The sequence below is a fragment of the Amyelois transitella genome, chromosome 11 (genome assembly GCF_032362555.1).
Source record: "Amyelois transitella isolate CPQ chromosome 11, ilAmyTran1.1, whole genome shotgun sequence".
Lineage (NCBI taxonomy): Eukaryota > Metazoa > Arthropoda > Insecta > Lepidoptera > Pyralidae > Amyelois > Amyelois transitella.
This window is the reverse complement of record NC_083514.1, coordinates 3,964,881-3,992,710: the sequence shown is the minus strand read 5'-3', so window position 1 is coordinate 3,992,710 and position 27,830 is coordinate 3,964,881. Positions and strand designations below refer to the sequence as shown.

General features: G+C 35.6%; 2 protein-coding genes across 3 annotated transcripts; one reads left to right on the top strand and one right to left on the bottom strand.

The window, feature by feature from the left end:
* Positions 1-20,374, bottom strand: LOC106135113 (transmembrane protein 184B). Of its 2 annotated transcripts, none has more exons than XM_013335315.2 (8): positions 20,079-20,374; positions 17,753-17,903; positions 9,010-9,175; positions 7,859-8,085; positions 6,313-6,514; positions 5,666-5,901; positions 4,234-4,318; positions 1-164 (listed from the first exon to the last, which is right to left on the bottom strand). In XM_013335315.2, exons 2-8 carry the CDS (start codon positions 17,900-17,902, stop codon positions 16-18), a joined length of 1,215 nt encoding a protein of 404 aa, XP_013190769.1. In that variant the 5' UTR covers position 17,903; positions 20,079-20,374; the 3' UTR covers positions 1-15. The 2 variants fall into 2 exon arrangements, with proteins under 2 accessions (XP_013190769.1, XP_013190768.1); XM_013335314.2 differs by lacking the exon at positions 1-164 and adding an exon at positions 1,710-3,067 and having other exon boundaries at positions 20,079-20,373.
* A 1,073-nt stretch (positions 20,375-21,447) lies between these two features.
* LOC106135201 (cell division cycle protein 27 homolog) lies at positions 21,448-27,380 on the top strand. The gene is made up of 4 exons (XM_013335435.2): positions 21,448-21,617; positions 21,703-21,778; positions 21,960-22,107; positions 23,975-27,380. The coding sequence occupies exons 1-4, from the start codon at positions 21,594-21,596 to the stop codon at positions 25,836-25,838; spliced, it is 2,112 nt and encodes a 703-aa protein (XP_013190889.2). The 5' UTR covers positions 21,448-21,593; the 3' UTR covers positions 25,839-27,380.
* Positions 27,381-27,830: the final 450 nt, after the last annotated feature.

Sequence of the window (27,830 nt, the reverse complement as noted above, 5' to 3'; positions counted from 1 at the left end):
TGCAAATGGTGTAATTCACTGAAATTCGTCGTCAGAGCTAAGAAGAGTGGTCTTTTCGTGATAATTCGTCGCGTGGCTGATCGTGGCGACCCGTTGCGGAGGCGGCCGAGGCGCTAGTGTTGCGCCTTCCTCTCGCTTTCCTGTGCCTGCTCCAGCGCGCATTACTGCACATTCAAAACATGTTTTATTAAATAATGCTTAACTTATTGAAACATCAAAAATAGCGTAGTTTGCCATATTTTTTTATATAACAATACATACAAATACTATGTGTAAATCCCACTGCTGCCACCAATGATGGGCAAGTTAAACAAAAACTGTTAAAACAATATTACGAGATAAATTGAGAAGAACAGAAAGATTGCTTAGTTTTTTAAGTGCTGTCTAATAGGATTGCCATTATTAAGACAAATTACGCCATTTCGCTACTCAAAGTGTTCCTACATCGGTGTTGTTTGTGCTTGTAAATCAAAAGTATAAGATAGGTGTAAAGTGGTTTATCTAAGAATGTGGTGTATACTGTATGTTTCACGGTCACCGTGTCGTAAAAAGCAGTCGTTGTCTTTTACTCACTTCAATGTACAAAAAAAAAACAATAAAGTATACGCTAAGTGTGTAAATACAATATATTTTTTTTTGTTTAATCCACCACCGTATGAAATAAAAACATTTTTATATATAAAACACCTGTTAAACAAACCTTTACAAATGCCTAGTCTAATAGCACGTGTAGTTGTAATAATTGTCCATTAATCCTTTTCAGTTCAGTCCAGTTTGTATTGAAATTAAGCGTAAAAAAATACATCCCCATATCCGATTTTGAGGGAAGAGCTCAAAATTGGACGAAATGACATCAAATTGACGGCCTCTGTGGCGCAGTACGCTTGTCTGTGACACCGGGGGTCCCGGGTTCGAATCCCGGCCAGGGCATGATAAGAAAAGAATTTTTTCTGATTGGCCTGGGTCTTGGATGTTTATCTATATAAGTATTTATTATAAAATATAGTATCGTTGGGTTAGTATCTCGTAACACAAGTCTCGAACTTACTTCGAGGCAAACTCAATCTGTGTAATTGTCCAGTAAAAAAAAAATTAGGTTTTATTTTTTTACAAGCTTTTGCCCGCAGCTACTCTCGTGCAAATTAAGCGCCACCTATACACGCAAATTAGGCGCCACCATCTACAAAAGAATACAGGTTTTTCGCAAATCCTACTAAAATTATAGTTTTTACCGGGATGAAGATTACCCTTTATTTTTCTCTAGAATCCTTATTATATATACGCAAAATTTCAAGTGTAGTTCAGTCGAAAACGCGTGAAGAAACACTAAACTTAACTTACTTTCGCATTTATAATGTTAGTTAGGATTAAATAATATCCATGAAATTACGTTGGATTCATGTCCATATCTCATATCTGATTAATAATATCATACATGCGACTGTAAAATGAGTAACACCATACTAGTTTATTATACATATACATTAAAGCATGCACGCAAACAAATGATAAAAAGCCATACCAAGAAAAAAAAACAAATTTTGCTTACCTTAAAAATTGTTTCTTCAAGCCTAAATAACGTGAGGAATAATATTTTCAAATAGAAAAGATATTGTAGTTATATTATTAAAATTTAAACCTTCAGAGGGGACACGCTTGACGAAAAAAACGTAAAATCTCGATAAAATGTAACAAAATCAAAAAGAAAATAGTTTTGTAAAGTAGTTTATTTATAAGTGAAAGAAGGCCAAGTACAATGTGTGTAAATTCGTTACTAATTTCGATTTTAACTTAACTAATCGGAGCTAAACTTAGACAAATACTTTCTGTTTTAATATGTTTGTTACAAAAAATAATAATTAATACTATATACACTATTAAAAATAAAAAAAAAACAATATGTTCTGCAGGTTGTTAATATTAAATTAACTTGATTGTTATTCAAACAAAAACAGCTTGTTATAAACTTAAAATGCCGTTCTTTGGTTTGGCAGTCCAAATTTTTCAATATATTTATCATCATTGAATATTAGACGAACCTGCCAAATGCCTAGATTCTGTAAGTATCTCAAATCAAATCTAGCATCTTCTAAAGGATTTTATCCACTTACTATTTAAGATAAGTAATAAAAATTACATAAAAAAAGAAATAATAAAATCACAGAAAATGAAACATGTACACTGTAAAATAGGTACTTTTAACATATAAACTACCTAGATAATAGTTAAGGTCCAGTGGGATTTTTCAAACTCAGAAAACCCCCTGTAATCAGTAACACAAGATAAAATATAAAAAAAAACTTTTTTTTATCTTTTTTGCTATGGCCAGTTCTTTTTTTTTCATTTTAATGGTTTCATATAGGTTTAATAACTTGGCAGTATATAGCTGAATGTTGTTTTCCGTAGAAACAAAAAAGCAAGTCAAGAAAAAAACAAACTGGACCATATCTTTTATCGATAAATAAAAAAACTTAACTATATGGCAATGATTAGTCCGAATAGTTTGATAGGGCTTATAATAAACGTTTATCAGAGGATTATTCATCCATTCAAAGATGGTGAATCTATTTTTTAACAAAATACTGCCTTCAAACAAATGCCTTATAAAAGTTGTTATTTCGAAATAATTTTGCCATTGTCTTGAGTAATTAGTGAAAAGCGTTATCGCTTATCGCGCTTCGGACTAGTCAAATACCTCTATTTTTAAATAGGTACAAAAAGTTATAATTAAACGAACATGTTCTTATCCGAGCACCGAATACCAACGTGAAACAATTAAGTAACAGCAAGTATTATTTCTCAAGGCACAAATACTTTTAATTAAAATTACGTTATTTCTAATTATAATTGTATTCCTAAACTTCATTATTAAAATTTTAATGATTTTTAATTTGTCCCAGTTGTCTTTTATATCTTTTTTTATTATGAAAATTTTGGTTAGTGGTTTTTCCATGCTCGGGGATTATGAATGGTTTATTATTATGTAAGTAAGACATCAATGCATGTCATGCAGAGAACAGCTATGGCAGAGCTTATAGTTTCTCATAAGGCAGATGAGAAGTGACATCTGAAAGAAAATAAATTCAAAAATAAAACCTAACCTAAAAAAAACTATTTAAAAATAAGGTATCCACTTTTACCAACATTTCTATAAAAATGAAATCCTATTAGTAAATACCAAATATAACATAAAGAAATGTTCTTTAAAGACGTAGCTAGTGTGATCGTGAAGGCGCAAAATGTTTATTTATTTATTGAACTGAATATAGTTACCGATATATCAATCAGCATTATGCAAACAATATATAAAGAAGCACACAAACAACATAAGAAGGAAAAATTTATTATAATAAAAACTTTTGTGTTTATTACATGACCCCTACCGAGGTGGGATTCGAACCTGTGCCTTTCTGCGCATCAAGCATTTAACCGGGCACCTTACCGATTCGACCAAGGACGCTCTGTGGTTACATATACAATTATTTATTATTATTATATAAGTATAACCTATTTCTATATTAAACTGATATTTTTTTATTTGCGCCTACACGACCACGTGTTGCCAGATGTCCCGCTTTTTCAGTTCTGATTTGTAGCCTCAGGACACATCTCATACTAAAATCGCGCTTTTTAATAAAATACCCATTCCAGAATAGAAAACATTCCACACAGGGAATGAGTGTATAATTATTATTAAGGTACCGACGTCGAATTGCGTAGTGAAAAGTGACAATTCTCGATATTCTGGCGAAATTCAATCTGTGTCAGAAGACATTTTGTTTTATGATAAGGGTAGATAATAACAGTAAAAAATAAATAAACCTAATTAAATAATATTTATGTTTCGTCCGATTTTTTCATCAGTCCCGCTTGTTTATCATTACACCGATTTTCGAAAAACGGATCTGGCAACACTTTACGAGCAACAGAGATGCAAACAATATTATCAGGCAGCAAGTATCATGCACAAGACATACAACATTACTATCAAGATATATAATCAATCATCACTTGAATCTTGACAAGACAGTGTATCTTTTCTCTCCTTCTTTCCAAAGATAAAAAGAGAAACAAATGCCTTATCAAAGTTCGTAAATAAACACCAGGGGTCTTATTAACAAAGGGTAAAAGGCAATATGTCTCTATCTCGTTCTAGCTTTGAAGTTAATTAGAGTGGTAGAAAGAGAGAGAAAATAAGACATGTTTTACCATTAATATAGTTTGGTCACTCACCTGAGCTGTATTGGGTATATTGTTGGTACTGCGGGTGGAAATTGTGGAACGCGTCTGTCATTATGTCCTTGGGGTTGACCGTCTCCTGGAAATTAAAATGTAAAACAAAATAAAGAAAATGTTTTTGTAGTTGCAAGCCTTGTCTCGCTGGGACCAAGTTACTGATACTAACTAATAACTACAGTCTGTAACATATAGTTTGTCTGTGTCAGGAAGTTCTGGTAATCCGCTGTATATTGCCTGTTGAAGGTAACACACCTTAAGATCCCTGAATATAGAATTTAACGTGTGTGTACAGTGACAGCAATGCTTTTAGAACCGTGTGGTGCCCGGCTAATGCGCAAGTAGTGCACAAGTTTAAATAAATTCTACTTTTGCCATTTGCCAATGACTTTTTGCTGAGTTATGTGCATTACTTTAAATACTAGTTTAACCGATGCTTTTACGGTGAGGGAAAAATATCGTGAGGCAAACCTGCATATACAAGCAACTGGATGTGTTAACACGATCGATCCAATACGGGTTGGGTTACCCTGCAAAGGTTGCGGAGGTCAGCAGGGAGTCACTTCATGTGAAAACCTGACTCACCCAATCCAGAATCCACGGTCAAGGGTGGACCCCGGGCACCTCACCTCTCGATAATGTAACCGGGACTAATGCCAGGAGGAAGAATAAGGAGGAATCTGATGAGGTAGGCATTCAGAATAAAAGAATTTTCAGAAACTCGTAGTTCTCCTCTTAAGTGAGGTACAATAATAACCTGGAATTCTGCAAGCGGTATAGATCTAAAAATTTAGGTGTTTGTAAAAGACGTGCTGTCGGTAACTCCCGCTGGAGCCTGGTACAAACTAACACCTAACAGGGTGTGATGAGAAACGAACTATTTGTATTGGTCTGGGTCTTGGATATTATATATGTCTTCTATCTCCTGGCTTTAGTACATATTGCATCCTCACCACTCTGGAGACGAGCCCGGGGTATGCCTTTGACCAGAACATCGTTTATTATTCAAACTTATGTACAAAACTTTGAAATTAGCCATTGGTACATGGCCGAGGTGGGATTCACACTTGTTTATAAGCCTATCCCTAAGTCGCCTTTAACGACATCCACGGGAAAGAGATGGAGTGGTCCTATTCGTTTGTGCATTGGTGCCGAGAACCACACGGCACATAAGTCTTTTATATATAAAATTCTCGTGTCACAATGTTCGTTCCTGTACTCCTCCGAAACGGCTTGACCGATTGAGTAGGTCTGAGAATTGGCCAACATCAATTTTTCATACCCCTTAGTGATAAGGGTTGTCCACCCTTAACATTTTTTTTAAACTAGAAATTACTTAAAATATTATATGGCAAAACAACGTTTGCCGGGACAGCTAGTACCTGACCTACACACATACATATACATATATATATATGAAACAGCGCACCTTGAGACTGCTGGATATGGACTGCATGGTGACGGCGCGGTGCGGGTCGCGGTGCGCGCGCGCGTACGCGGCGGCCGGGAAGGCGTAGCGCAGCGCCACGCCCGCCGCCAGCATCTCCAGGCAGATCAGGAAGTTCTGGTAGCCCGCCGACACCGTGCCCGCCGACGTGCGCGCGCCGCCCGCCGTCGTCAGCGGCGCGATCACCTCCGCCTTCTCCAGGATCGCCAGGGCCACGCCTGTCACGAATCATGTTACATCAGCGTGTGGAATTGGTCAAATAATCTATTATCAATCAAAATTTAATTAGTACTCATTCAGGTGCGAGTGGTGAATCCGAAAGTTTCTAGTGATTTGAGGGATAGAACGCAACAAATTAATAATCTATGATAAGTGAAACATGTAGATGAGGGAATATTAAAATGAATAGAAATTTAGTCTTCAAAAGTCAAAGGACTGCAGTATTCTCACGAGTGGTTTAGAACACGCAGAACAGACTGATAGAGGAGAAGTTTGACACGATCTTGATGTAAATTTACCCATTGTACTTCGCAAACAAAGCTTCCCTTGCGATGTTAACCCAAATTTTTTCAGTCTCTTCTACCTGGTATACCTAGATTTCATCTGAAAGTTAAAAACCAAAAACTAACCTTGCCAAAACGAGAGGAAGATGATCGACTTGACGGTGAAGAACTTGAGCACGGGGTCAAAAGGCTGCAGCATCTCGCGGGTGGCTCCCAGGAACATGAACAGGCCGTACAGAGCGAGACTGACGGAGAAATTGGACACAATCGTGATGTAGATGTAACCACCGCTGATGCTCCAGTCGCCGTCACGGTAGTGGCCGGCCGCCTGGAATGATGAATAAATTACTTAAAACGTATTAAATAAGTATAATGCCTTTGTCACTTGTGGGGTAAATAAAGCCGATGGTGCCAAGATTAAAAGGACATACATGTTAAGCTTTATTATAAATATTATATATTTTAATGAATCACTTTTATAATTAATAATAGTTATTCATTCATATATATAAGGAATATTCATAATTTTGAAATATTTTCTTCCCAGAATAAGTAATAGCTTCTTTACAAAGGAATCGATTTTTTGAAATCTTAATTATTTTCTTAACCTACGCCATTAAGACATTTTACTACTATCCAAATTTTATTATAATTTGCTATGTGGGCTACTGGCTCATTTTCGGTTTCACTTGATAATAAGCTGTCAGTTTTTATCACAAAAAGTACTGCGAGGTAAAATCTTATGGATCGTTGAACTCACTTACTTCCCTATTTCTACGGGAGGCTAAGAAGATGTAAATATATTTTTATAGGAAGAAGATGTAAAGATTTGTTTTTCATTTCAAGGAAAGTGACTACCTATATCATAAACATTAATCAGTGTATTAGAACGTCACAGCGCAATGAAGTGAATCACTTTATCATAATTAAAGTCCGATCGATAAGCACGTACCACATACGAAGATAAGAACAATAATTATGAAAATATTTGTAGTTCTGGTCAATATTAGATTTTATTATCTAGAACGTTCTTTCTTCAATCTGACGTTAAACCCGGTTAACTCCAAACCTCTCTGGATAAGAGCCCAGGTTGCCCCGTTTGACCATGAATCTGGATTGGGTAAGACAGATGTTAGATATATCATCAGGTGCTGATCGTTTATGAAGGTTTCTAGCACATTAATTCTCTTAATGACATAACTGCGCGGGAATAGAAACAGCTGGCAACATAATATCTTGAACTACAAAAATCGTTCTAATTCCTCTAATAGACTGACAGTTTTTTTGTGTGCAAATACACTCGCAAAAAATAGTTCGTAATATGTAATTCGTAATATGTATTTATTCGATAGTGAATTTTATGTAATATCCTTGATCAATAAGAAGGAAATATAATGCGGATATTCCAGACGTCTCTCTCATTTCTAACTCTATTAATCATTCATAGAAGTCACCATAACAGGAGGAGCCCGACGGTGGTAAATATAATAGCTGAATCTTACCTGCAAGAAGGCGCATAGAGGTTTAACGAGACAGAACTGAAGGGTGAGGGTGACGCCAGAGTGAGTGTTACACAACAGGCCCGCAGTTCAGAAATTATGCTCAGTTCCAGAGCAAAGATATAGGTGATGATAGTCTATCAGTAAAACTGAAAATAATAGCTCAATATTACCTGCAAGAAAATGATGATAAAGGCGCATAGAGGCTTGACCAGACAGAACTGAAGTGTGGCTTGTTTGCAGAACCGCAGAAACCCGATGGTGTAGGTGGCGCCGGAGAGACAACAAGTGCCGTTGACGCACGAGGCTCGCACCGGCCGCCCACGCAACTCGGACATTATGTTGCCTTCCCCGCCCAGGTACTCGTAGCAGAGAGATAGGAAACTGTATATCACTAAGGCTGAAACAAGAAAACAATTGTGTTTACTTAGATATATATTACACAGATTGAGTTAGCCTCGAAGTAAGTTCGAGACTTGTGTTACGAGATACTAACTCAACGATACTATATTTTATAATAAATACTTGTATAGATAAACATCCAAGACCCAGGCCAATCAGAAAAATTTCTTTTCTCATCATGCCCTGGCCGGGATTCGAACCCGGGACCTCCGGTGTCACAGACAAGCGTACTACCGCTGCGCCACAGAGGCCGTCAAATATATGAAAATCCATCGTCAAGCCGTACAGCTGGCAACGTGGCCTTTCTGATTTCCTAGACTGTTGACGATGTTTACCCCGTAAGGTATAGAGACGTGATTATATGTATGTATTTACATTAGTTTGAACACGCAAATAGCTTTTTAAGGTCGACGTTAAATTATATATGTAGTAAAACATTAATAAGTATAGCTTTTAGCTTTAGCCGAGTTGGTTTCATGTGCAAAAGATGGTGTTTCATTGACCCTTGTAATGACTATCAGGCTCAAAAGTACCCGTATTGTTTTTATCTTATCAAATAAATAAATACGGGACAAATCACACAGTACTTTACATTGCATTTATCCTAATTAAAACCGGTAAATGCAATTGTTTTACATGCTGACAACTATATCAGATGGTTGATGTTGATGGTTTATTCAAGAGGGCAACTACTGCACTTTGACTCCACACCCTCTCTTTTATGAAACCAAACTCATAGCGGTGCCAACGAAAAGTGTAGCTATCTGTTTATCAAGATTAAAATCTTCCGTTAAGTGATAATTATATAAAGTTGTTTCATTTGCATTTTTTTCAAGATTGCTTAGATTCGTTATGATAAAAAAAAATGTGTCATAATTCAGAACTGACGTAGTACGAATTTATATAAAGAAATAATTCTTACCTTCATAGCAATCCCTTATGGTGAAGAAGTAAACATAATAAGAGTTTCCGGTGAAGAATAGTAGCGAGATCCAACTGTGTATGCCGTAAATTGGTACGATGAACAATATGCGCACGATCCAACGCTGCTCCGATGGATTGGTGTACCAGCGGAGGTGTTGGTAAATCTGCAATGGACAGTGAAGTTATTTTAATAAGTGTATACTGTTTGTGTTGTATAGTAGATGTGGGTATTATTCGTTCGTAGAAGGGAGTAAATAACAAAAGTAATAATTACTTTCACAATAAAAGTGCCGTGTGGTTTCCGGCACTAAAGAATAGGACCACTCCATGCCTTTCTCATAGATGTCGTAAAAGGCGACTAAGGGTAGGCTAATAAACTTATTATTCTTCTTGTAGCTGTAGATGAGCAACCTGTCACAATTTGAATCTCAATTCCATTATTAAGCCATAAAACTGAACGGTACTAAGGTCCCGTTAAGGATTAAAACCATGCATTCACACTTTACTTTTCTTTGTTGAAAGAAACTTGGCTTCTAGGGCTCACAAATAGTTATAGTAGAACCGCCTAAATGAGTCCTCGCCCGCGGAGTACAGGGGCGCGGGGGTATGACGACGAAGGGGACCGAGAGAGGTGCGGGCGGCGGGCGCATTCTTGTAAAAACTCAGTTCGCTCGCTACGCGGTTAGCGATCACACGTGTTGACAGTTGCGGACGCCTTGTGAAAATTATACATGAGATTACATTCTCAAGATGAGTCGAAATATTAGAGAGATTATTTGCTGAATATCCCAAAGAGAAATGGGAGAATTGTGTTAAACACGTGATTAAAATCGAAGACGAATATTGCAAACATGATGGAGTCCTAGATGAAGTTGTTGATTTTATTATTAATGTGCAAGACGATTCTGATGATTCTGATGATGGCTGTTGTGAAAGTGAAGAATCAAGTTCCAGTGATAGTGATATTATGGACATAAGTGATTGATTTATAATTTTGATAAATTTTGCATAAATAAATATTACATACATAACTTTATTACCTTTTTTTTACCTACATATCATACCTATATATCATAAAATCACATTTTTATCGAATTGTTTTGTATGAAAAATAAAAATTTGAAAATAACAATAATCGAAAAATGCTTATGCTATTTAATTCATGTACGTGGTCTCGTTGATACCATGGAGTTATGGGATAACAAAAGGAACACGTTGTATAGTTTACAGTTGTTTCATTCAAATTTTGTATAGCCATTATTATTTTTTTAATAAAAATCTTCACCTGTTTGCCGCTAACCACTATGACGTCACATATCTCAAGAAATGTCCAGTAACATTTCGCCCCTTGTATTACACGCTACGCTCGACCGCCGCCCGCACCTCTTTCGTTCCCCTTCGTCGTCATACCCCCGCGCCCCTGTACTCCGCGGGCGAGGACTCATTTAGGCGGTTCTACTATAACAAAAGTTATAAATACTATTATTTTGAAATATGTTCATCTTCCTATTATGAGTAACTTCTTTTAGAAACCTATGTCATTATACCTACCCCATATCAGCATGTTGTCATTTGTTAAACCAAATCTTTGCAAAATTAGTTCAGTAGTTTCAACTGTAGCTGCGAATTTATAAATTACGATTAGAATTCCAAAATGTGTAAACATAACCTGGTGGCCTATTTTCCAAACTAAACCGCCTCCCAGATGTGAATTCACTAAAAGATTACGAGTTTTATAGCATAGTAAAATTTATTAGGTATACAGTAACAATTTCAAAAGATACTCCGCTGAATTTTTAAAAAGAAAATAAAATACACAATGTTCGATACCTGATTCACTTCTCGCGCAGATTGTAAGTCAATCTAAGGAAAGGCTTTTAAACTGATGGAGACCATCAACTCTGTCTACCCCAAAAGGTATAAAGACGTGATATGTGTGTATAATGTATCAGTTTGCAAAAAATAAAATAGCCAAGATCTTTGAAAAACAAAGGAGCAATATCTAAAGATGCGTGTTTGTCGTTTCCGGTAATATGCATACGTTATTCTACTGACACAGATGTCAGGCCACGAGTAGCCAGCGTTAGCGATTAGATTATGTACATTCGCAACATTCATTTTGTATTATCGCGATCGTATAAGCGAATTTCAAAAGAACGAAAATGCCACATATCCGATGATGTAATTTCAAAACACTTGACTATATTCAAGTGCATTCTTTTGCCAATTGCCAATATTTAATACTTAACAAGTTTTTAAGTCTAGGCAGACAAAGTCCAGTGTAGTTTAAATCTATGTCGGTGATTGCTTCTGTATCATTAATGATTGGAATTCGTTGAGAGGTTCACCGTTAGGGAAGGACCTAGATCAAAATTACATTTTTAATAGGGTATTTTAACGTAGGATAGGATTTATTTATTTATTATTTACAGAACTTTTATATCTGCCCAGTTAATACTTACAGGTTAATGAATATACATTATTATTTATTTAAACTTAAGGCACGTGAACTGTGGACTTAATACCACAAGGGATTATCTGCCAGTCGCACCTTTGGACCAGACAGAAATACATAGATGTATGTACGGGTGGTGCGATAACATTTGAATAATAATAATATATAAAATATATAACAGGTCAATACAGATAATAATTTACATAGGTACGTAAATATCGCTAAAAAGATATACGTGTTAAAAATTATAAATTTTTAATCCATTACAACAATATTTTAGTATCAAGCCACACATAACAGTGGAGTAGGACTCGTGGGATAGTACACCTGGTGAACTGAATTTCTACGCAAAATGAGGCTAATGCGCCCGTGGAAGTACGTCCATGAGCTTTGACGTCATTAGTACCTAGAAATAGAAACAGTACACAAACCCTGGGGACTGGGGGCATTGTTTGAACGCTGTTGCTTCACTCCTACTGTTACAATACAAAGTTATACACACACACACACACACATGGTCACGTCTATATCCCTTGCGGGGTAGACAGAGCCACCGGTCTCGAAAAGACTGAATGGCCACGTTCAGCTATTTGGCTTAATGATATAATTGAGATTCAAATAGTGACAGGTTGCTAGCACATCGCCTAAAAAAGAATCCCAAGTTTGTAAGCCCTTAGTCGCCTTTTACGACATCCATAGGAAAGAGATGGAGTCTTGGATCTTTTTTGTATTGGTGCCGGCAACCACACGGCTGACAAAGTTATTAGAGTAAGTAGGAATGATGTGTCACATGGCACTGTACAGTACTACTCTTTTTCCTTGCGATATGTTATATTATAGGCTATTCGTTTAATGGGTACTTATTATTTTTAAAGGAGCCATCTTCTTCTAGTTTTCGACGATTTGGATTAAAATACTAAATAATATAGAAAACGAGGAGGAAACAGACAGAGAATTGTTATTAAACAATAACAATTCTTGTTCTAATTAAATAAATAAAATAAATATATTCGGGACAAATTAAACAGATTGAGTTAGTCTCGCCGCAGAGGCCATATACATATTATAATTAAGTATCTAATTGAAAAAGTGATTAAGTATTTTTATAGACCAAGATACGTATGTATATGAATATCATATGCATTCAATTCAATTCAATTCAAAATCTTTATTTCATATCATAAAGTATATCAGTTGAATTACAGAATACAGATTATACAATAATACAGAATATATGTTAGCCTGCCCTCATAATATCACAGGTATTTCATCGAGAAAACTAAAGGGGAACTCCAATTGAGAATATGGGTATTTAATAAATTGGAACCATAAAGCTCAACGGGGCCTTCCAGTCTTCTCAAGACTGTTAGATCTGTCTACCCCGCATAATGTATGTATCAATTTCTAATGGCTATGAGAATTCCTTGTAGACTACAGAACCCCAAAGCAAAACACAGAATATCACATTAATATTCATGTACCTTTACGTTAACCATACCACCAAGTTAACCGTACATTATCAGTAAATACGGAAAGTTAATACAACTACATTAGCGATAAACTGAAAATAGCACAAAACAATTGCCAATATGATTTCTTAATACACCGCTGTTACGTTTTTATAAGAAATTCAAAACATAATGTGATCAATGAATAGATAATTTGAAAACGTTTTCTCCTAAACATAATTTTACCCCTAAACTTCTCAGGGATCTTACATCCTATTTTAGCTGTGGACGTATCGTGTGGTTCCCGGCTCTTTAGAATAAGACAGCTCCATGGATGTCGCAAAAGGCGAATAAGATAAGTTAGGTAAAATCCTAAATTACCCAATCCGTCATGGTCAAGAGTCGCATTCGAGATTAACGCCAGAAGAAAGAAAGTTGTCTGTGAACCAGTAGGGCCATAATTGTAATGGTCATTACTCTATCTACCCCTTGCGGGGTAGACAGTCTTGAAAACTGAAAGGCCACGTTCAGCAGTACGGCTTTATGATGGAATTGAGATTCAAATTATCCCAAGTTTATATGCCTATCCCTAACGTTGCCTTTTACGACATCCATGAGACAGCATATCGAGTAGGTAGTTATTCTAAAAAGTCGGAAACCACACGGCATTTAATTTTATAAAGACTGATTGGATTCATAATGAAATTGGTATTCGTACCTGAGAAAAGATAAAATTGTTTTCAGAAATAACTTAATAATAGTTACGCGCAATACAATTACCTTAATTGTAATAATTAGCTGTAGTTAGTTAATTATGGATTACGAATTCTGCCAGTGGAGTGAATGACATAATCTGATGATCGCACGCGGGCAAAACTCATCTGAGTCATCGTGCGTTGACGCCATTTATCGGAACCGGAACTATACCATAGAAAATTGGATTTGTTTGAATTTCCTTTTGTTAGGATCTGGAGCTTTCGCCCATGGTTCCGTCTGAAAAATGAAAAGTACCCTACGTCCCTTTCTCTACTCCACACTTGATCTATGCAAAATTTTATGATCAATGGTTTTGACGTCAAAGACGCACACATACACACATACTTTCACACTAGAGGCCGCCCGCGACTTCGTCCGCATGGAAACCCTATCAATCCCGCGGGAACTCTGGGATAAAAAGTAGCCTATGTGTTATTCTGGGTCTTCAGCTACCTACATACCAAATTTCATGGTAATCGGTTCAGTAGTTTTTGCGTGAAAGAGTAACAAACATCCATACATCCATACAAACTTTCGCCTTTATAATAGTAGTAGGATTTATAATATTAGTTTAGATATTACTTATGGATATCGTACGTTTAACATATATTAATTACTAGCTGACCCGCGCAACTTCGTTTGCGTGTATCCCGCTACTTATTACACACACATTATGACACTAACTCCCATATTATTCGCATGTGCCTCAGTAAAAAAATATCTAAATATGTACTTAGAAACAAAAGAAAGATACCTATTCTATTAAGTTCTTTTTCTGAACTTATCTTACCTTAAATTACGATTTTTTTTTTTAATTATTTCCCTAATATTAAATTGACCTAACTTTAAATTTTAACCAAAATCTTAATAGAAAATATCAATCCATAAATTACGGTTGTATATTTTAAAAAACTAATCTTACTAATAAGTGCGATTTAATACTAACCTTAGAATACAATACCTACTATTATCATACAATTATTGTTGTCGCGCTGAAAAGCACGTTTTATTTTTCTCAAAGAGCTGCGATAAATAAACGCGTCCGATCGCTTCCAATTTCAAAGTGCTAATGGGGAGCCGCTGTTTTTTTTTTTTTTTTTTGACTATGAGAACATAGTTTGCCTGAGGGGCATTCACTATTACAGCGGGACGTTTTTAGGCGAGGGCTTGACGCTCCTCCTAACAGCCTTAGGGAGCCGCTGCCGCCGACGCGCTATTTATAGGGACGCTGCCCCCGCCGCCGCGGCCGGCCCGTACCGTGCCGCAATACTAATATCGTGATATCTCCTAAACTATATGTCTAAATAACACACTGTAAACTGCAAAAATAATCTAAATTAAATGCTCGTGATGATGAACTTACTTATTTTGATAAGGATATATGTATTATTGGTTATATCACCAGTTAAACATCACCCAACGAATTAAATGTTTTTTTAATACAGAAAAGTAGTTTTTGTGACTTAAATAAAAAAGCTGGATATATGTCATCGCGGACTTTTTTGTAGAACTAATAAAGACCAATGTTTTTGCTATACATTGTTCTTACTTGTATCCAACGGTATAAGCGGCGCACGCACAAATGCAATCTTCAATTAGATTTTTTTTCTGACTTCTTGGACATAAATCGCTATAACTCAGCTAATATAGTTTCAATGTATTTCAATTATATATAAAAACCTGTCGGAGAAAATACTCTTTCTATTAGTGAAAACCGCATCAAAATCCGTTGCGTAGTTTTAAAGTTTTATGCATACGAAGGGACTACAGACAAAATGGGCGACTTTGTTTTATACTATGTAGTGATAGTGATTATAATCAAGTCTTTACTAAAGTGGTCGACAAGTTAATCACCAATATTTAAATGAAATAAATTGTGAAATGTCTGTAGAAATACCTATCTCATTACCGGAACTGAACTCAAGGTTCTTATTTGCGACAAATTTTATGAATGTTGAAATAGGTGTAAGAGTATATGGCCCCTCGCACACATATATATAGTCATGTCTATATCCCTCGCGGGGTAGACAGAGCCAAAAGGCTTGAAAAAACATTAAGAAATAAAGTAAGAGGTATGAGGAGGTAGAGTGTACAGAATCAAATTTACACCCTGAAAGTTAGTTTATCTATATGCTGTTAAAGTTAGAGATACTAATATATCCGAGGTTTCTGCGGAAAAATCCGTGCTGTATCATATGACGATTACAAACTTGCTCATATAAGTACTGTTTCCGTGGACTCCAGTCAAGCAAGTGGGCAGCGTCTATATAAACGCTTTCACCCATACCTTACTCATAAATACATAGTCTGTAGGCATAAAGTAATAACTTAAGTTTTCCTGTTTTTTTTAACAAACAAGGGCGTAGCGGCATAGCTAACCATGGTCATATTTTAGGTAACTAATACGAGTATAAGTAACTACAACCACCGTTAGCCGTAAATTAATCCTATATCCTTTTCCATACTCCGCGATATATGTAAGCAACATTTCGTGAAGATCGGTTTAGTGGTGTAGCTGTGAAGAGGTAATAAATAAACAAATTCACTTACATAATATTAGTCTGGATGGTGCCCTGTGGTCTTCGCTTAAGGATAGAACCACTTCCTATCTTTCCCATGGATGTCGTAAATGGCGACTAAGGGAAAGGCTAATTGGGATAACTTGGGATTCTCGCAATTTCATCATTATGCCATACAGCTGTCTCTGTCTACCCCGTAAGTGATATAGACGTGAATATATGTATGTATGTAGTAACCATGAAACAGGCTAGTACTGATGATGGCAAGAAAAAGCAATACGCTTTCTCCACTAATGTGAAAATCACGATAAAAACCGGCGCATCAAGCTATGAAGGCCGTTTTCGCACAATTTTACTGCACGAATCGATGACTTAGATAAATTTATTTTTTGAAAAATGATAATGATATTTTTTTGTCCAACTTATTAAAATATGAAAAGTAAAAGTACAATAGTGTCTTAAGATGCGATCCATATCTCGGTTTCATAATACTTTCTCGTTGTAAATTTTAAGAATAAACATATTTCATTGCAACGAAATTTTTTGCAGAAAAAACGGGTTGGTAATTCGAGATATCTGCGGAAATTAGATAACATAGTGTCGGCTGCATCATTCCGCAATGAATATGATATGATTACCTACGTATGATTTTGGCTTATCCAGGTTTTTGTAAAAAACCTGTTTAATGAAATGACGATGAGAGTAGTCGGTCCGCTTATGGTCACAATTCAGTAGGAAAGAAGTTAGAAAAAATACACAAAAGGCGCGAGACCATTTTGACCATCTTGACCAAATCACGAAAGGCATGGTTTTTAACTAAATAAAAACACTTACAGCGGGCCACGAGAAAGAGTTAATAGGTATTTAAGTGCAGAAAAAAACACACGGTTCGAAATACGCGGTGAGCAATTGATACCGCGTGGTTTTAATGGCTCTAAGCCCCACATTAGGCATCCGTGTTAGCAAACGTAGCCTAGGTCTTTTGCCCGTGTAAATACTTATATTAATAATCGACATGATCAGCCCTCAAAAAGTGGTAGACTTACTTACACTCGTGGATAATATTGTACGTAGAAAAGAGCAGATACAACATATCATGTCTTTATCTCTTACGGGGTAAAGGGAAATTCGCAGGTCACGTTTAGATTCTAAGATAATAAGCGGTTGTTAGCCGATCGTCCAATCATCCTAAATCCCAATGGGACACAAAGCGTATCCCTTGATTTACATACGCGGAAAGGGATTTCTTATCATATTTTTCACCTGATTTCAGACTCAACAATTTTTTTAAAGTAAATAAGAGAAACCAGATGGCACACAGTATATTTTCATTTCAATAGCAGACCTTACATAATAAAATCACACCTCTTTTTCTTTTGCCTACCTTTTGTTAGGACGTCTCCGTTTAATCAAGGACCGTGTAGACCTTTCCACTCCAACATTTTGATTCATACTCTACTTGTTTATTTGCTTAGTCAACCTACTCTTATCCATCCTCTGCACATGACTTATAAAGAGCATTTAATGTAGATAGAAATAGAAGAGAGGCTGTTCATCAAATACCTGTTGGCAAGTAATGAAGAGTGCAGTCCACACAAACATCCCCGCAATGGTTTGCGCGGTCGCCGTCTGCAGGAACACAGGTTCCTTCAACATGTCCGCTACAGTCTCCATGATCGGCTGATGCGTTATGTTTATCACGTCGGTTGACATCCTGCAGAAAGTAGTATTATTTTTATATTTGTTCAGTAGATTTCGCCCACGGAGAAATCACATGAAAAATACCCTATATCCTTTACTGATATGCACAATACATGTATGCAAAATTTCATGGAGATCGGTTCAGTGGTTTTGTAGTGAAAGACGGAAAAAAACAGACAAACACAATTTCACATTTATAAATGTCTCGATTTATATGTAAAAATTACTGAATATGATGTATCGCATATTAATTAAATTCATTAAATCTGGCGGACCTAATGTTTGTTGCGCCCTTGGAGGGCTATACTATCTATACTTTACGTATGTAACATTTTTTGACCCTATGACTTGCAATGAATAATCTGAACGTTTGGCGCGACATATATTGCCATTTATAGCCAGTCTCAAGGGGACAACAAATAAGTTCTATGTACTTATTTTTGATAGGGTGATATGAAAGTTATCCTTGTTCTTTTCAGTTCAATACGAGCAATGCGAGAAACATTTGATGACAATAGGTCGAGTAAATAAAAACTGCAGGGAAGAAAAACAGGACAATTTCACATTTAAAATAAACCTTTTTCTTTATTAATATGGCTGGATGTCTTGATTTGGAAAATGAGAAAATGTTGTGGTCATTTTAATTGGTAATGATTTGTTCTCCCTGTTTTTCCTGATTATTTTATTACCAAAACATAAAAATAGGCCTACTGGAAGAAATTTCCCTAGAAACATGTAGTATCCTTGTAGTAACTTTAGTAGTTAACTTAGTCTAAGCTCTAGTTGTATATTTTTTTTGAAGTACATAAATAGTAAATAAAAATAATGAATGGTGTATCACAGCTGTAACAAATGAATGGTTTTAATTCATTTTGACATGTTTATGGTAGCACAGGTAAATGCTAAGAAAGGATATTCTGAAATTCCCACAAGCATAAGACTACAGGAAAAACCTGTTTCAATCATCTTTACTAAATCAACCAATAAGCCAAAAAATAACCAATCAACAAATAATGATGCTGATGTAGTACACCTTTACTTCAAACATAATAGGCATTGTTTTACTCTCTGCTACAATAGACAACCAAGGCTTGTACAGTAATAACAATGAAATAATGCAATTTAATAATCTCATGAATGATGTTTGTAGCATTCTCAGTGCATGTGAATTAACTATTTCGGTATAAGAATATTCTTTGATCAAGCAAATGTTTGTTTTTATTTTGCTTGTTAATTAAGATAGAAATAGTGCAAGCAAAAGTATAACCCCTTTTGTTAATGTGCTACAATCTGGCTTTAGGAATCATAATAATTTAGATATATTTCTTTATTATAAAATGCATGAGTACAAACATTAAACTAATGGCTTAATTTATTTGTTTTCATAACGCAGTATGGTAAAACAAGTTCTTCAGATAGTGCATTATCTCTCAATATAAATAACTAGTCATTTGTTGCAAACTTGACGTAGAAAACACTTTTGATCCTTGAAATTTGTGAATAACTCAAAAAACAACTTGACCAACTTTGATATGCTGCATACTTAAAAATTATATTGATAGATCTTACATGCATTTTTTCCCTCTCATTGTTAACAAACTAAAAGAAAATGGATTTATAAAAAAGGAAATCTTACATACCTACATACTTTCATAATTGTTCTTTTTTAATTTACACATTGTTCATCTTAGATATGACGTCAAAACAAAACAACTGTGCAAATAACAATCCACTAAAATTAATAAACAATGATAACAATATGCTTTTCAATGGCAGTTGGTTGCTTTATTATCATGGAAATAAAATGGGTTAGGAAAATATTAAGAAAAAATCTGAAGAGCAACAAAAACAGCAGTAATCAAGATGCTCAATCAGCATTTCGTCTCGCCTTTATGCTAACTGGGGCATTATTACTGTGAACACCCATTTTGCCACTAAAGGATCTCACAAGTTTTATAATCGTTTAGAGATATTGAAGCAGTTAAACATGATGCGGAAAACTAAAATTGGAGGTCATGTCTTGACATTTTGTTTGGGGTACATGTACACTACATATCGAAATCAAGTGAAGGGAAATATAAACTAGATACGTGAATTGTGTTGGCGACAAACTAAAACAATTTAAAGCGTGATAGAACTTGCATCTCTTTTTGATACTAAGAAACTAATAAATGTAATCGTAAATTACCTGGATAAATATTATGTACGTCTTCTAGCTACTGTTTTCCTATTGTTAACAGATGTCATTCGTTATCAACACAGTGCACATATTGTCTGAACCACTACACAGCCAAAATACTTTAACATTTATTGTACACACGTTAAAAATATTTTGGGTAAATTCCAACAATACACAGAGCACCTTTATGTAAAAATAACGTTGCAATCTTTCTCAATCAATTTATTTCACTCGCGAATTCGTGACGACCTCTTTTTTCTTTTTTTTCATCAATTACCTACCAAAGACAAACATGATTTCTATCCATAGACACTAGCACGGTTACTAGAGTCGAGGAGTCGTATCAAATCTATATAGAACTATCACCAAGTTCGTGGAACTAATGCATACACTTGTAAAAATTTTAGGGGGACGTGAGTAGCGTGCCAAAGTTAAGTGTCTCAAATCCTAACTGGGTGCACTAAAACCTTGAGTATACCCAGAGCGAGACCAGTAGGGCTTAGCAATAAGAGCTTGTCTTATAAATGTGTAATCTTTGCTTGCGATTTAGAGTATTCGCTATTTTTGAATGATAGCGTCGCATGATTTTGTTTTTGTAACTTGTGACTTAGAGATCTCGACACAATTTACCTGACAATTAATTTTGTGCGCCAAACAGGCTGCAGACAGACTCGATTAGATTGGTGGAAGATCATGAGGAAAGCATTTGCTTCATTGTGACCACGACCGCTCTGCCAAGAGCAAAACAACAAAGAAGAGAGAATCGATTGGACACAAAATTGTGTCTGTACTGCACCTATGTAATGACTAACACACGATTGAGTTGAGAACCTCTTCCTTTTAAGCAGATTAAAAAACATCAATAAACTTTTGTTATTGGGGGTTATCTGTGATCTGTTTGAATTGAATAGCATTCCGCATCCTCCGTCTGTACAGCCTGCGGCTTGGTTTGTGCGTTGACATGTCAATTAGGATGTAAGTACTTTTTTATATAATTAAAAACAAGCAAGCACATTTTTTCAATAATAACTAATAATAAAATAGCACAGAATTCTTCTCAATCCAGTGAATGTTTATTAATTTGTTATATTTATTTTTATGCGCACTAAGGAATACACACACTATGTTTACAAACAAATTTAATTTAATTAATCATGATTAATTAAATGAGGTTACACTGTTCCGTTCAAATGCTTATGAATTCCGTATCAAAAATATTAAAATTATAGGCGAACGAAGTCGGTGGCACGCTGTACGGGCCCTTGGACCTACGCTTTAGACAAACACGAGACAGACAGACAGATCAGCCGTCTGCCGAGTGCACTCTAGAAAATTTCTCTTGTCTATGTTTCGCTTTTTCTGCATTCTTCTGCTATTGGCAGCCATAGACAATCAACAAATGAAAATGTCCGTCGTAAAAGATGTTCTAATTTTATTTGTGAATGTGTAACAATCCTAGCTTGCAATGTGAATTATTTCGTAGTGTTTAAAGTCTTAAATAAAAGTGCATATTAATCTATAATAATGATTGTTCAAGAGCCTATACAGGTATGTGAAAAACCCAATAGTGCACGAACTGTCAATGCATTTTGCTTTTGAGGATTGTCTAAAAAATTATTTAAATTTCCAACAGGTGATCGTTTGGGATTGTCTCAATAATTATGAATACGACAATGCTATATTCTTGGCAGAGAGATTACACGCCGAAGGTAAATTCGCTATTTTTGTCAGTACCTTCAATTTTGTAAACTAATGTAAATTTTGTTGACCACCTGCATATTATCGTGTGTTATTGATTTTTACGCAACTGGTACATTTCAAGATTTAGTGCATTTTATTATAAGTACGTGTGCCTAAGCATTGTTTTACGAAATCTGTTGTCCGTTTTAGTTTCATCAGAGGAAACAGCATTTTTGCTGGGAACATGCTATTATAGAACTGGACGGGTGAATGAGGCGCATCATTTACTTCAAAATTGGCCACTATCATTACCACAGGCTCGATTTTTATTAGCAAAATGTTCAATAGAACTAAAATTGTAAGTATTTTGTAATTTCATTATAATATTTTCAAATGAAATAGTACTTACCTAGTAGGTATATTATATTCTGAAGTCAATCAGTTGCATGATTAACTTTGTTCACTGATTAATGTGTTATTTCTTTTGACTGTGAGCATGTTATTCTTTATAAATAACTTATACACATAAGCACCTGAAATTTCTTGATTAGAATGGCTAAAATATGAGATATAACATTGAAATAGATTCTCCAAACTTCATTGGTATATCTGTAGCATATATGCTAGTGTAACATAGATATAGGGGCACCATCATAGTTTTAGAAATTGTGAAATTAAAAATATGTACTTTTATGTACAGTTATTGTTGATGACAAGTGTTAGGTAAGAAAAATATGGATTTGATATTTTTTTATATCCATCATAGAATCAATGAATAAAATCCTACTACTATTATAAAGGCGAAAGTTTGTATGGATGTTTGTTACTCTTTCACGCAAAAACTACTGAACGGATTACCATGAAATTTGGTATGTAGGTAGCTGAAGACCCAGAATAACACATAGGCTACTTTTTATCCCAGAGTTCCCACGGGATTGATAGGGTTTCCATGCGGACGAAGTCGCGGGCGGCCTCTAGTATATAAATATTTTTCAATTAATATTTTTTTAACTCCCCTTATAATTTATTGGGCGTATTTAATATTATTAGTTCAGTTCATTTTATTCCATATAATTAATAGTCTTTTCAAAGATTATATTTTATACAGGTAACTTGGCTATTATGATAATTCTTCAATAAATAAAAAATAAAAGAATAAATTTGTGTTTAAACAAAAAAGGAAACACAATTCCTTTCTTTCTTCAACTTAAGCAAATACTGATTCAATATTTATAACTTCTGTTTATGTCAAGCTAGAATACAATGTTTGGACATGGTCAGCAATGATTGCACCCTCCATAGCCTCAAATCTGCTGTGGCTTAACAGATAATAAAACAACAAAATTGCTGCAGCAATTTTTATGTAATATAGGTAGCAAAGAAATATTTACTTCTGAACTTAGGCGAAAGGCTAGAAAACCATTCCTGTCTGAATCACAATTCCATCATTAAGTCCTCCAACAGAATGCAGCCTTTAGTCTTTTTTATGCTGCAACTCTGTAAGAGATAAATATATGATTTATTGTTTGCTAATGTGTGTATATTGTTTTATTGCATCCTCCTGGCATTACTCCTAGTTGCATATGGGGTCTCTCAAGAGGTGTCAAAGTAGAATGTTTAAGGATTGGTTGATTTTTTTACACTGAGTGACTCCCGTATGTCCTCTGCTCTGTAATCTTTGCAGGAGAACCTAACCCATATTGGATTATGGTAACTCATCTAGTCGCTGGATTGAGTGGGGTTTTCACAATATTTTCTTAACCACAGAGAGAACTGTTTAACTGGTAGTTTTAGGATTTTCATCTGCTTGTGCATCATGCTTTTTTTGGACTTTTAGCTGTTCAACCACATTTCTTGTATTAACTGCTTTCAAAATTAACAATGGTTCTCAGTTTGACCTGTCTGTTTGTTTGTTTGCGATTATCTCGCATTTCACAGAACCAATATTAATGTGGTTTACTTGGACTTGGAAATATTCTTTTGAGATACCTTGTTGACTGAAAGAAATTCTGTCTAGGGAAAAGTCTGCCTTTGTTTTTTACATTCCATATTCTAATTATGTACGACGAAGTATATAAACATGTTTTATATCTTAATCAACCTTAAAATTAAAAAAAATTTACTGGTGTTTCATCAATGTATTAAAAGGATCTTTTATATGTTTTAAATTAATTTATTAAACAGGTACCAAAAAAAAAGATATTTTGCATTTGTTCTTTTTACAGATACAAGGATGCAGAAAGTACTTTAGGCTCAAATCTAGATATAGTGGCCTCAGAGTTTGGGGATCAGGCTCCTTTTGCTCTACAGCTTCTTGCCAAAATCTACAACATTACCGAAAGGAGAAGTAAAGCAGCAGAGGCTCATCGGAAAGCATTGTCATTAAATCCATTCATGTGGAAATCATTCGCACAACTTTGCAACATGGGCGAAAAAATTGATCCACACCAAGTATTTCAAATGAACAACACAGAGTTTTCGTTTGGTGTGACGACCCTAATGAATCTAGTCAGCAATTCTGAGAATATTTCAGTTGTTAACACCAACATTCCTAACAATAATACTAGTTTAAATACTAACGTCACACCTAACAATGTGTCCGCTCGGACTCCTATGACTATGTCTACAAGCATTACTCCTGAAACTCAAGCACCCATGAAAAGGATGCATAGCATCTTTAGCGGTATGGCGCCGATACCTTTCTCTCCGTCTTTCGGCATGTTACCAATGGAAGAATCTCCTGTTCTGTACACACCAACACTCACTGACTCTAATGAGCAAAAGGCTATACCCAAGATAGTGAATTCACTTCGAGCCCAGATGTCGGCAGTATTCAGTCCAGCGCCCAGATGTTTAGGTCCAGCGCCTCGTCGGTCGTCCAGGTTATTTAGTAATAACAATAGTAGCTACTCGGTCAAAGAAAATAATAAATCGCCAAGCAGAAAATTCGTAGCGCCCAAAAGCCCATCTAGGAAAAATAAGCAACGTGTCGCCAAAAATATTAAGACAAATACGGTCGAAACCAATGAGAGGAATAAAAATGTAGAAACGGTGACACCCACCATGACGCCAAAGAATTCAAATGGTGTGGCGTTGTTAAATTTGTTGAAAGAATTAGGTAAAGCTTATAAGGCTCTTTCGTTTTTGGAGTGTAAAACTGCTATCAAATTGTTTCAAGAAGCTCCGCCTAAACAATTAGCTTCTCCTTGGGTGCAGACAATGATAGCACGTGCCCATTATGAATTAGCGCAGTATGAAGCTGCTGCCAAAATTTTCGCCGAGATTAGAAAACAATATCCGACTCGGTCGGAGGGCATGGATATCTATAGTACGTGTCTCTGGCATTTACAACGTGAGGCACAACTGTCAGCATTAGCTCAAGATCTAGTAGAATTAAATAGAACCGACCCGATTGCGTGGCTAGCGGCCGGCAACTGCTTTTCACTTCACAAAGAACGTGAAACTGCGCTCAAATTCTTCAAACGCGCTGTACAGATCGACCCCGACATAGCATACGCCCACGCGTTATTGGGTCACGAGTATGCAGTGGCGGAGGAGAGCGATAAAGCGCTGGCCAGCTTCAGGACCGCTGTGAGCATTGATCCTCGTAATTACGTGGCTTGGTTCGGCATAGCTACAGTTTATGCGAGACAGGAGCGTTGGAAAGCGTCGGAAGTTCACATTCGGCGTGCTCTCACTATTCACCCTCACTCGGGCGTGTTGAGATGCCAACTCGGCCTCGCCCAGGCAGCATTGGGCAAGATGGACCGCGCACTCGCTACACTAGAACGCGCCGTGGCGTTGGATACCGAGAATCCGCTGTGTCGGTTTCACAGAGCTTCGGTCCTCTTGCGGGCTGGAAGGCCACAAGATGCACTTGCTGATCTCCATCACTTGAAAGATATTGCTCCAAGGGAATCGCTGGTTTATTATCTACTGGGGAAAGTTCATAATAAGTTAGGCAATTCCCATTTAGCATTGATGCATTTCAGCTGGGCTACAGACCTAGATCCCAAAGGTACCGGTGGCCATATAAAAGATGGTTTTGACCCCTCCAAGCAGGATGATCCTCCAGAGCGATCGACATAAATTGTATGACATATGTAAAAGATTGAATATTGTGTTGGACTGCGCGATGGCACAGCAGTCATTGACTTATTATTGTAAATATCGCGCGCACCCGCCGGGCTCCCAATCGACACCAAATTCCCTTCCAAATGATAGCTTTACGGAGTTTGATGGGTGTTGTGATGGCATTTAGTCGCTGTAGAAATAAGGGCGCTGTGGAAATGTTTATATAGGGTAAGAAGTGGATTTTCCTAGACACTAATTATTTTAAAGAAATAATATTTATAAATAAAACAACCTTTGTGTAGCAAGGGACTAATGTCTATTATACTTGTTAGGTTAGTTTTACCAATTTATTTAATCGACGTAATCTGGCAGTAGCCTTATTTCTTTTTTACGTTATTATGTAAATATATGGCTACACGGCTACACGCCAACAGACAAAAATGATAATCGCATTTAAATAATCATATGAGATTCGAATAGGAATTAGGGGTTTCTTTTTATTAAAAATAAAGAAAAGAACATTTTATCATTCGAAACCTATTTATGCAAATGTCTAGCAGAAAAATCGGTGTAAAATTATGTATTATTTGAAATTTTATTAGTTGGTTTGAGTCGTAAAGTTACTTCTATTTTGTTAACCTTCTCTTTTGTATATTTTTGTTTTCTCAGATGTGTAAACATTTTAGCATACGCTTATAAATATTATTTCTTTAAAATAATTTGATTACTAGGGTTTCCTAGTTATTATATATTATATATATCTTGTATAGCTAATAACTCTAGAATGGTAATTAGGATTTTTAAAGAGTTGATGCCTACCAAGATCTACGAGACGCAGGGCCTTGATCTCAATGGAAAGTTCTTTAATCAATTATTCAATATAAAAATCATTGACTTTGAAAATAAATAGTATAAATGCCATAGTTACGTGATATCGGACTTACTGTTAGTTATTGATGTTCCCTTTGTTTCCGTACACTTTTTTTTGTATAAATCAATTTCTTATTGTAAAACCGTCGAGTATTGGTTTGATCACATCTGACTCGCATTATCGTCCGTCATATTTTCTTTCTTATTCGCTCTAGTTAATGATCGTTCTGAGCAAAAGAAAAGGAAAGCAGCAAATGGAAATAATGAACAGCTTCTACCAGATGTGGTCAAACCGTAAAGGATTTCGATCGCCGGCGGTCTCCCGCCGGCTGTTTCTCTTGTCAATCATGTTAGAATATAAAATAAAAGATATTACCCAAACTTTGAAATAAATAATGCATGTAGACATTTTAATTCGATAATGACGAAAATATACCTTTGAGCTTTGAATGTTAGACGTGCCCGAATTATATGAATCTTCATCAACTGTTGAATAATAATCATGAAATTGCAATGTATTATCCGGTCTTAGTTTGTAGTGGACAAATTCGTTTTGTATGTACATAACAATAGCACAGTTTTGTCATTTCACATCACCAATGAAAACTTACTAGCTCTGTGGACAGACTTATTAGACCACCTATAACATGTATGAATTTATTGAATAAAAAACAGATGTAATATTAATTTATCTTATTTATTTTTTACCTCTTAAAATTACATAGTAATTTCATTTAACATACATATGTAACGCTTTTTGCGCTTAGTTTTATGTGTTTTCACAAAATAGTTCATAAATCAAGATTTGTGAAGACAAAAGATATTTATTTTAGCATTTGACTTGCATACACTTGGCGGTTTATACAGAATGTGTAGTTTGGTTGAGTCTGAATGTTTTTGATGGATCAAGCAAATTTTAACAGATCGTCAAAAATCGGCACTCGTCATTTTCACATCACGTTCAAAATTTTGACGTATCATTACAACTTTCAGACTCCACCAAACATACTCTTAAACTCTTATGTAGAAGAAGCTTTAGAAATCGTGTTTTCGGCAGTTTATTTGTTTCCCAAGTATGTAATGAAATAAGCAGATTCACTTTACGCAGCAACCATGATCCAACATGGGTAAGGTTTT

Coding starts and splice junctions, on each gene's coding strand:
- LOC106135113 (XM_013335315.2), bottom strand. CDS start 17,902: ATGTCAACCGACGTGATAAACATAACGCATCAGCCGATCATGGAGACT. Junction 8,086..9,009: donor CATAAGGGATTGCTATGAAG/GTAAGAATTATT, acceptor TTCTTGTTTCAG/CCTTAGTGATATACAGTTTC. Junction 4,319..5,665: donor CCATATCCAGCAGTCTCAAG/GTGCGCTGTTTC, acceptor TTTAATTTCCAG/GAGACGGTCAACCCCAAGGA.
- LOC106135201 (XM_013335435.2), top strand. CDS start 21,594: ATGATTGTTCAAGAGCCTATACAG. Junction 21,618..21,702: donor TTGTTCAAGAGCCTATACAG/GTATGTGAAAAA, acceptor AATTTCCAACAG/GTGATCGTTTGGGATTGTCT. Junction 21,779..21,959: donor AGAGAGATTACACGCCGAAG/GTAAATTCGCTA, acceptor TGTCCGTTTTAG/TTTCATCAGAGGAAACAGCA.